General features: G+C 46.9%; 1 protein-coding gene across 1 annotated transcript in view; it reads left to right on the top strand.

Moving 5' to 3' along the window:
* Positions 1 to 4,780, top strand: part of LOC104989017 (chromosome unknown open reading frame, human C2orf43) — an 89,083-nt gene extending 84,303 nt beyond the window's left edge. Inside the window, exon 7 of the mRNA XM_010840536.1 lies at positions 1,087 to 4,780. Within this exon, the coding sequence (XP_010838838.1) occupies positions 1,087 to 1,278 (192 nt within the window). The 3' untranslated portion in view covers positions 1,279 to 4,780. The remainder of the gene's footprint in view (positions 1 to 1,086) is intronic.
* Positions 4,781 to 10,898: the final 6,118 nt, after the last annotated feature.

The raw sequence follows: 10,898 nt of genomic DNA, 5'->3' as shown, positions 1-10,898 counted from the left end.
GAATAAGATTTCACTTTTGTTGCCTTTTTTTTTTTTTTTTCCAAAAATGCAGAAGTAGAATATAGTTTTTTGGTGAAGAACAGCAGCTTAGAGCTAGATGTTAAGATAAAGATATATGTGTGTATATATATACTTATAAATGTATATGTGAATACACACACATACACACATATATATTTATGTGTGTGTATACATGATTACATGCCTGTAAACATATGCACATATGTGTACATATATACACATATGTATGTGTATATGCATATGTGTTGGAGAAGGAAATGGCAACCCACTGTAGTATTCTGGAAAATTCCATGGACAGAGGAGCCTGGTGGACTATGGTCCATGGGGTCACAAAGAGTCGGCCGCAACTGCACACATGCATATGTGTGCATACATGGATGTGTGTGTGTATGTGTATCAGAGGCTGGGGCAGATCAATAAGCATCCTAAGAATGCGTCCTCAAAGGAAGCTCTCTCTCCATCCCACCTGCTTGCTGTCACCTGACAGGTGGTTGTAACGCCTCCCCCCGAATCAGCATTCTCTCCCTGCTCGATGGAGCCTGTTTGTAGAAATGTCATAGACACCCTCAGGGTTCTGATCACAGTTATCTGCTGCACTGAGAAACCTGAGTCCATCTTACTCATCTTTGTGTACCTTCAGTAAACATGTCCCATGTGCCTAGCATGTGGCTGTATGAACACTGTTAACGCGTAATGAATGGTTGTAAGTCACTCGGTGTTCACATATGTCTCAGTAAGTCTTCCTTGCCCCTCTCCGCACACTTTCCAGTGTCCATCCCAACCACAACGTACACTACTTTGCCGGTGAGTCCTTTTAGTGGATCATGGGTGATGTGTCACAGGGCTCTCCCTACATGAGTTTCTTAACATCAGATGCCAAGATTCACTCCCATAAACCATGAAGGCTCACTGCCTTGAGAGAGCCGCTGTCTGCAGCAAGCTTTGGGACTAGCGTACAGGGCCAGGTGCAGGGGCTGTTTTCAAAGCATCGTAGGTGGCTTGTGTCAGATCCATGTTGGGAGGGGAAAGTGTTTTCTAATAAAGTGTTTTTGTCTTGTCTTCTAGCTTATATTTTACTACGGTGCTACAGACAGTTGGTGTCCAAAAGAGTACTATGACGACATGAAGAAAGATTTTCCAGAAGGAGATATTCGACTCTGTGAGAAAAAAATACCTCACGCTTTTGTCATCAGTTTTTTCCAGGAAATGGCCGACATGGTAGCCGACTGGCTAAAGGATGATCTGTCCAAAATGTAGACGTTGTCACAAGGTGCGAGTGCCGACAGCTGGCACATAGAGGCAGTAGGTATACTGCCCCCTAACGGTAAGCAGCATACTTCATAGGCGACTGCCTCCTAGCGGTAAGCAGCATACTTCCTAGGCAACTGTCTAATTTTAATATTTGATGTTAGAAGAGAAAAAAGTGAGACCCTCTTAGCTTAAAAAACTGTCAGTTCCCAGCTCCCCATGCTACAGACTGCAACAAACACAGTTGACCAATATTCCCTGGAGTTAACAACACATTCCCAAGACTCAGGGAACACAACAATCTAAACAAAGTCTTTCACGTGTGCACGAAATGCCCAGTGGCACCATCAACTTAATTTTGATAGGCAGGATCATTGCACAAAAGGAAATCTAAATTTTTTATTTTAATTTACAATGTAGAATAGCACCCCTCCCCCAGAGAAAATTATGAAAGAACTACTAGAAAATGTAAAAGACCAGTGAATGTCAAGTGCGTAGTCAGACATGTGAAAAATGAAATTATGAGAAGAATACACTCATCCAGGAAGTGACAAGCAGTGGAGCTTGGCAGTGGACCCGCGTCTCTCTTAAGAACAGAAGCTGAAGGTCAGCCCAACTAACTTTGCACAGATCTTGGCTGAAATCACCAAAATCCGACTGGGTACCAGGACAGCCTCCACACCCTGCCTCTTACTACCTTGCAGCGTGTCTCAGACCACCAGGTCAGCCTTCTGCCTGGCCGCCGGTGCACAAGCCCCAGCAGAGCCAGTGGCAGGGGACGACGCACTGCCTGTCTCCTTCCCTGAGCGAGTGACTTCCAGACGTGCCCACAGTAATGAGCGAATAAAGCTCGTCAGACGTTCCTCTGGTCAACTAAGAGCTAATAAGCGTTACTGAAGGATTCTGACTATACATTCCTCCACAGCCAACCAGTAAGTCCTGATTGTGAGCTCCCTGCAGGCTTCCGTTCTCCAGAGCCAGCATGGGCTGACACTAAGCTGCCCCCGATGAAGCTCGTACCTGCCACAGCTAACTGCCCATTCTGTGATTTTTTTCAGTCAAACTCCACTGCAGACCAGCAATGAGCCAAGTACTATAAAGACCTTGAGGATAGACTGTTAGCTACATTAATGATTCTTTTCTTCTGAAAATCTTCTAGGAATTAAATTTTGAAAGGGCATCTTTAAATTGCTGAATAGAGGATCATCATAAATGAGTTATCCAGTTAGTTGGAAAGAAATTGTTTTACTAATGAACAACAACAACAACAAATACCCATTAAATTATGTGAATTCACCCTCTCCAAACACCTTGAGTTCCAATAACGAAGAAGCTTGTTCTCTGACCTAGAGCTTGCTAACAATATTGCTTCCTTCCCTAAATTGATTCAATCCTGGGACCTTAGGATTTACTTAGCCAGTAAATCCCATTGACTGCAGTAATTGTTGATGATAGATAGAAACATTCCATTTTTTCTCCTGGAGGAAATCCCTCATGGTGTTATCATTTCATAAGGACAAGGGGATGTTGTCCTTCTTCTCAAAACCTAAAGCCCTCTGATGAAAGATTCAGCTCTGATATGCTGCCAACCCAGTGGTGAATGTCGAATGAGATATGATCCTTTGGCCTGGCTTCCACATCAGAGCAAATGACGTCTCAGAGGGGAGGAGCCAAGCTCCAGGCAAACAGTGCTCTCAGCCCCAGAAAGGGGCCAGTAGATGTATAAGCCATTGGCAGAAGGCTGCATATATAAAGTCCTTATTGGCAGCTGTGTGGAGAGGCCTTCTAGAAATCTAATGTTAGGAGCTGGGTCTCAGGGCTCTGAAGTACCTTGCATACAGGAGATGCTCAATAAGATACTGAAGCACTTAAGCAAAAACTAGGTAAATTATGCTACTAGAATCAAGAATAACATGCCCAGTGTTTCTGTTAGCCTTATTTTACAGTGTTACTTCATGTTTCAGAAGTCCACATGTATGAAATTATATCTGATAAACCAAAGTTTACCAGAGCTTAAAAAATAATAAGTAAAATGATAAAGTAAAAGATAATGGCTTGTAATTCTGTTACTCATCTAAGCACCAAATGAATTTTCAAAACAAATAGTTTACCCACACTTTATGGTCTTGCCTGGCCTGACCTCTGTATGTTGGGGAGGAGGATTACAATCTTCACATTCTCCTGAGGTAGACTCAGGTCATAGCCTCTCAATTAAGGGCTTCCCAGGTGGCACTAGTGGTAAAGAAGCCATCTGCCAACACAGGAGACTTAAGAGATGGGGGTCTCCATCTCTTAAGGAAAAGGCAGTCCACTCCAGTATACTTGCCTGGTGAATCCTGTGGACAGAGTAGCCTGGCGGGCTATAGTCCATGGGTCGCAAAGAGTCAGACATGACTGAAGCGACTTAGCACACATGCACACTCTCAGTTAAATTGAAAGCCACTTTTTCGATGCTTCTTTTAGAGAGGGAAGGGTCAGATTTTGGAAGATTGAAGCTCGTTTTATTTCATTAGGAATTAAAAGTGTTCATGCATGTATATGAGGTGATAAGGTATGTGAACTCTGGAGGCCTTACCATCTGTGTGATTTTGGACAGCTTCATCTAATTTCTCCATGTCTCAGTGTCCTCATTCATAAGATAGGATTAATAATAATACGTACCTCATATTGTTGGAAGAATGGGATGATTAAATGAAAGCATTTAGCACAGTGCTTGACAAAGAGTATCTTCTCAATAAAGATTGGCTGTATTACTGATTATTAAACATCATCATAACATAAAATAAACAAAAGACTGAAGTCCGTAGGCAGTGGGTGAAACCCATTTTCCAGAAGCATCTCTGCCTGTGTTTGCCAGTGCGCCACTGTGACGGTCCTTGTCAAAAGGTTCAATAACCTCCTCTGGGGTTATCTAGTGCTGAGTGAAAGACCTACACTGGAAATCATGCCTGGTTGTCCCCATTCTGCTCTGGACCCCGAGGGAGAAGCCCCAGAGGCTACCCCTGTGGCTTTTTGTGGCCAGACACTCAAGGCAACAGCCCACTTAGCATAGGCCTCCTCCAGTCAACCTTTGAAGAGCCAGTGACCTCCAAAGGCTTGATTTTTCTTTATCCTACATTATATTAAGTTTAATTCCAGACTTGAGGGAACACAACAACTTAATATAACACTTGATTCTGGATTAGATGTTATATTTAAAAAAAAGAAAGAAACACTGTTGGGGCAGTTTGAAACTTCATTGCATGGGATCTAAAGTTTTTAAATGGGAGTAAGAGATCAATGATAATGTTCTGATGTCAGTGGTTTTATTGTGGCTAAGTAGGAGAATGTCCTTATTTTCAGTGAAGACACACTGAAATGCCTGGGAGCCACAGGACATTATGTCAGCTCTCAAATAGTTCAGAGGAAAAAAACGTTCTTCGTTCTTGCAACATTTCTGTATGTTTGAGATGATTTTGAAATGTATACAAATAATTATTTGGGGGGAAAAAAAACATGCTCTCTCCTCCTGCATCTGTCTCTTATTGCTTCTTTTCCAAAAAGTGAATTATTTCTTCTAGGAAGTAAATGAAGACAACGACTGTGTTTCAAATCATGGGTCTAATAAATGAAAGAGGCTTCACCTCCCCTCCCCCACTGTCCTCACCCTTGAAAGCACTTGCATTAGCCTTAGGACCTTGGAAGGGTTTTTATTTGTCTTTACTGGGGTCAGGTGAGGTCTTGCGTATGGTATTTAGCACCCTGTCTGGTAGATGCTCTATTAACCAGTACCCAAAGGACGACAGCACACTTGTTTGTCTTGTACTCTCCTCCCTGTGGTGCTGTGCAGGACTCTGCGATTCCCCATTTCTGCGTCGTTTCACCCAGCCTGAGACCTTCTAATTGTCTCAGCGTTTCTGATTCATATTGATAAAGGAGGGGGCCACTCCCCCACCTGACACAGTTTTCTGACCCCAGGCCATGCAGACCTCCCACACACAGCCCCAAGCACCCAAATGTCCCCTCGAGGAACTTATAGTCCTTTGGAAAAGATGTAAGAAGCAAAATATTTTTGTTTTGTTTTTTTTAATTGTCTGGGGTATAGTTACTTTACAATGTTGTATTTCTGCTATAAAAGGAAGTGAGTCAGCTGTATGTATACATATATCCCCTCCCTCTTGGCTCACCCCACCCCCTCATCCCACCCCTCCAGGTCATCACAGAGCACCGAGCTGAGCTCCCTGTGCAGTACAGCAGCGTCCCACTAGCTATCTATTTTATACATGGTAGTGTTTATATATATATATGTCAATCCCAATTCATCCCCCGCTGCCCCCCCGACAAGGTCTACATGTCTGTTCTCTCCATCTGCGTCTCTATTCCTGCCCTGCAAATAGGTTCATCTGTACCGTTTTTCTAGATTCCATATGTATGCATTAGTATGACATTTTTCTCTCATTGACTTACTTCACTCTGTATGACCAAGTGTTTCTTAAATGACAAGAGACATCATCTTTGTTCCTGGCCTCCACCTGCTGGAGAGAAGAGATATCCCTGGGCTCTTCCCTTCCTTGGCGGGGTTGAGCTCGGGGAGTGGGCAGTGCCTGGGACCACGTGTGCTCTGTGAACAAATACATCTCTGAGACCTTCAGGCTGGAGCCCCTCCTGGAGGAGTGCCAAGGACAGAAAAGATTTCCCTTTCCAAGGGGCTGAGGTTCCTGCGTCTGCCTGCTGGAGATGCAGGTGAGCCGTCACATTGGCCGAGGTGGGGAGCCGTTGTGGAACGTGGGTGTGTCCTCTTCCAGCAGACCACAGGCCTCTCACGGGTGGGGGGCCACAGAGGCCTCCAGGTTGTCACAACTCTGTAAAGAGAAACATCCTGTGGGGGACGGTGGGTGCTGTTCCTGGTGCCAGAAGGACAGGTGGAAAGGCGGAACTTGGGTGGGTTTGGAACATGCTCCTCGCCCTGCATTTAGAGCATCTCACTCAGGCCTCGTGACCACGTGTGCCACCACGCAGGTGCCAAGTAGGGGACTCGGTCAAGACCTCAGAGCCGCTGAATGACCCTCAGCCTCTGCCTCAGGGCCACAGCCTCACCCCTTCCTCCCCACAGCATCCTGCTGCCTCCTGGAGGAAAAGAGCAGGCAGGCAGCCTGGCAAGAGTGGAGGGTTGGGAAAGGGAGTCCCGGAAGGGCATTCAAGGGCCAGGTTGTCAGAAGTATAGAGTAGATGGTTGGTAACGACTGAGTAGCGTTAAAAGATTGGAAGATGAGACAGGGAGGGGTTTGGGGTGGGATGTCTCAGGCACCAGGCGGTGGGGGGTAGGGGGGTGGCAGGGGGTCAGAGCTGAGGCTCAGTTCCACATTCTGGTCTCTGCAGCTCTGTCAAGGGCCACCCAGTGCTCCAGAGATGCTCATTTCTATCTGCTCCTCAGAAGTGCCCCGTGCCCTGAACCTCTGGGATCCACACTGCTCCAGCTTTGAGAGTGCCCAGGCCTCAACCCCACCCCCTGGAGGCTTGACCCAAAATACCAGCTGCTTCTGCCTCCCAGAGCCCTCTCTCCCTCTCCCTTCAATCAGAGCCCTCTTGGCCACCCCGGCCCCATCCCTAGTGAAGCACTTGCTGTTATTGCAGGAACTGGCTTTTTATCCTCCCTGCCCCACTATTACCACTCCTTCCTGCCCCTGAAAGGAGAGTCCTAGGAGATAGGCCTTGTATCTAGTTACTCTATGCTCAGGGCTTATAGCATAAGGCTTGTCACACAGACAAGTCAATAACTTGTTGTTTTCTAAGTTAATAAAAAGTTGTTGCCATACTTAATATGCAAGCTCTCAAGAAATATAGTTCCCTCGGTCGGACTTGTCAGAGGATCACGTCACTGGGACTCCTTGTCCCTCAGAACTGAGTGTGTAAATGGAATTGTGACAAGGACTTGCTTATTTATCCCTTAAGCACTTCCCCAGCCTCACTGTGCAGCACTGAGTCAGATTCCAGGACACAGGCTGGCCACTCTCAGCAAGGCCACTGCATGCCGTGGCCCATTCTTTGGCTGTCCGGCTGCAACTGTTACTGCCATTCTTCTGTGATTAGAAAACCTCTGGACTTTGGGTATTAGCAACGACCAAATATGTGGTTATTATTTGTTGCAAGCTAACCCTGTGCAGCACCCCAAGTGGGAATTACAAGCAACAATACACAAGCCCCGGCTCCGAGACAGCAGAGCGTTTTCATTTTGCATTGCATTCCTCAGACGTTCTGGCAGAGGGGCTGTGCTGACCTCCCCACACTGGGACAGACTCCCTTGCTGGGTGAGTCTATGGGAAAATTCCTCTTCCTGGGATGGGAATGTGACCCTGTGACTGGGCGGCCATGACAGCCAGGGGTGCGGGTGCACCTGCAGGGCCTCCCTCCGCACCCACAGGGGGACCAGCACCCCGCCTCTGCAAATCCACGCTGCGCGGGCTTCGCACCACATCTGGGCTTCCTCCCGCTGGCCACCGCTGCAGGGCCAAGCACCTGCATGTGATTAGGGCTCGGCGGACGCCCCCAGCCTCACGGTCGGTGGCTGCACTCTGGTGACACGTCACAACGGACGAGCTTCTCCCCAGATAACTGTTTCTTCTGAGCAGAAGAGAGCTTCCCTGGGGTACAGGAGCACAAGGCATCCACAACCAGATCAGGCAGCTCTGCTCTCAGGGAGGCAGCAGGTGGTGGTGGCATCTTGGCCTCAGCCTGCCTTGAGATGAGCAGGCACTGAGCACACCAGGGCTGGGGGCCTGGGGGAGTGGAGAAGTCTGTCTTCGCCTCCTTTTAGCATCGGTCATTGCAGGGCCTTTAGACCATCTCTCATCAGTGTTTGGGAAATAGGATAAAATTTTAAATGTGGCTCCTGATTTCCCCTTCTCCCTGTAACTAGCCCTTCTCAACGGAAAGCGTACTCCTCTAACCACAGAATTCCGGGGTAGGTTAAGTGGAGAGGGAAAAATACGAAAATGAAGAACTGACTGAGGGTTATGATCATCAAAGTAATGTAATACTTTACCTTTTTCAATGGCAGAGTCATGAAGCCTATGCGTTTACAACAACCTGCCAAATGAGTTAGTTACAAGGTGAACATTTTTCTGCCAAAGAAACTCCTTGGAACTTACCTGGTGGTCTAGTTCAAACCCTGTGCTTTCAGTGTAGGGGGCACAGGTTCGATCCCTGTTTGGGAAACTATTAATAAGATCCCACATGCCCTGCAGTGCGGCCAAAATGTTTTTTGGTTTTTTTAATTTTTTTAACTTAGAGGCTCCTTTATTTGGTAGTCATGAAAGTAAGAAGCAAAAAGGGAATTTCTTGATTTACCTTTCACCAGAGAAAGACACTTGACATGGGGACAGGCATTAAAATCCCACAAGAACACTGGATTACAGTGGACATGCGCTCCATCACTCTGCAAAAAGGTGAGTCACACTGGCCCAATCCATATCCCAGAGAAGGTGATCCTCACAAGTCGGTAGTGAGGCCAAGTCCTCATCCCACAACTGCTGCTTCGTCACTAGTTCCCCAGAAATACTTGGGAACGGATGAAATCAACAGCTTTCTCACTCAACTATGGGAAACAGCTGGGAGAGGAAGACTGTGTGGTCCATCCTCTCCTGCCCAATCTAGGGGAGCTGCTGAAGGAGCCGAGACAACATTACCAAGCACAGATCTCTGTACTTGTCCAGAAGAGTAGCAAGAAGCAGTGCCCCGTCAAACTCGCTGCAGGACGTTCTGGTTTTCCTGATGCATGTTAACTGGCCTTTCAGAGGAAGCTGCAGCAGTTGGGCTTCTCTGCTAGGATTCACAACTGCGCAGCCTCCAGGGTGGGGGTGCCTGGGTTTCTAGATCCAGCAGGAGCCCGATACATCTGTAAACAGAGAATCTGTCCACTCACTCTGTGCTTGGAAGGACAGCGATCACTCATTACCAATGCCAGTGCTTGTTTTCCAAAGAGAAGGTGTTTTCCTCTGTTTTGGCCTCCTCCCCTGAACCCAAGCTTGATTCTCCTCCCTTCCCCTGCAGTGGCTTCATACCATGTGTGGCTGCACAGTGTCCTCTGCAGGGTCACACCAGCCACAGAGACCCAGGGAGCAGCAGCCCCATGGCTCAAGCCCCCACCCTCCTGGACTCACAGCCTGAGGTGTTTCAAGGGGGAGCAGTCGGTCAGCTTCAAGACTCATGGGCCCAGAACCTCCGGTTCCAATGTACCCACTCCTAAACTCTCAGAGGTTGACTGCTATTCTCAACATGGGAAAACACGATAACAAGTCAAAAAGTGGTTCTCTAAAGACCAGCCAAGAGCAGTTTTAACAATAAAATATTTAATCAACTTATCTGTACAAAATATTAAGACGGTTAATGAAGAGTACACAAGCACGTTTAACAAATATATACTGCTATCTAACTGTCCAGAAAAATAGAAATTGCTGTTTTACAGTTCATTTACATTCCAATATGTACAGTCTATTTAAATTTGAGAATACATATACACAGTGGGTTTGTACCTGCCCTGGAAGAGTTCCCTGCTGGCCAGGCTGGGCACAGGGGTGGCATTCATGACGTCAGCTCGTGCCGCCCAGATAGCCAAACCGGGCAGCAGGGAGATGAACGGCCCAAGCACCAGCCCCCAAGCCTCAGGCCGAACCAGAGCTAGAAGACAGGTGACAAAGGAAATTTCAGCTTGTGTTAAATGAGTCTAAAAACCTCCCCGGCTTCCCCATCTCACTCCCAAGCCAAGCCGAGAAACAGTGTCACTGCAAAACAAAAGGGGTATCTATCCGTGCCCCCACATCGTTAACTGTGTCTGTAGCAGCTGACTGAACGGCATGTCATTCAGCTGTGATGGCATTGCCATCATTTCGAGTTTCGCCCATTTCCTTTAAAATCACTGTATCGGCACTGGAGGGCATGTTTGGCAAAGGGCAGGGTGCCCATCACATCAGACGCACTGCCCGCCCAGCGCCTGTGCAAATGCACCACAGGTAAGCTGGTGCCGGACTTCTGCAGAAGCCTTCACAGTGAGAAAAGCTGCTTCTTCATATATTTAAAAAAAAGGAAGAAAGTAAATGCTTTCCAAACTTTTCAGAATCTCCTATTTTCATCCACTGAAGGCAAGTAAAAAAATCATTACAGAAATCTGGCTAAAAGAAATCATTAACTTTCCATGTGGGGTGAAATACTTGCAGCTAAAAGACCTAAAGTGACTCGAAGATGATTCTTCCTCATAAAAAACATAAAAGTTCTTCGTGCTACAGCATAAAGTGAAATGCCAAAAAACAAAATGAAACCATTGCTCTAAAGATGCTCTCCAGGTGGAGAAAGACAGAGACATTCCCCCTTTCCAGAGCCTCCGTTCCTGGCTTGGAACTTGAGTACTTCCCAGCCAGAAAACACATTTTATCACGATCTTGCTTTCTCCCTGAACTGTATCATCACTTTCAAAACAGAGTACTGCATCGCTGACTTTGCTCTTACTCTCACAGGTCCTGACCCGGAAATATAAGTTGCAAAGAAAATAAGCCCTGCTAATAGGTGCAGCCTTCCTCAAGCCAGCCTGCTCCCCTCAAGCCAAGTTCCTGCTGCCCTGAGCCGCGGGGACACGTGCACCTTTTTCTGCCCTTGGC

Source organism: Bison bison, unplaced genomic scaffold (assembly GCF_000754665.1).
Source record: "Bison bison bison isolate TAMUID 2011002044 unplaced genomic scaffold, Bison_UMD1.0 scf7180017864145, whole genome shotgun sequence".
NCBI classification, from domain to species: domain Eukaryota; kingdom Metazoa; phylum Chordata; class Mammalia; order Artiodactyla; family Bovidae; genus Bison; species Bison bison.
The sequence above is the reverse complement of the archived record's forward strand: the minus strand, read 5'-3'. Positions and strand labels throughout refer to the sequence as shown.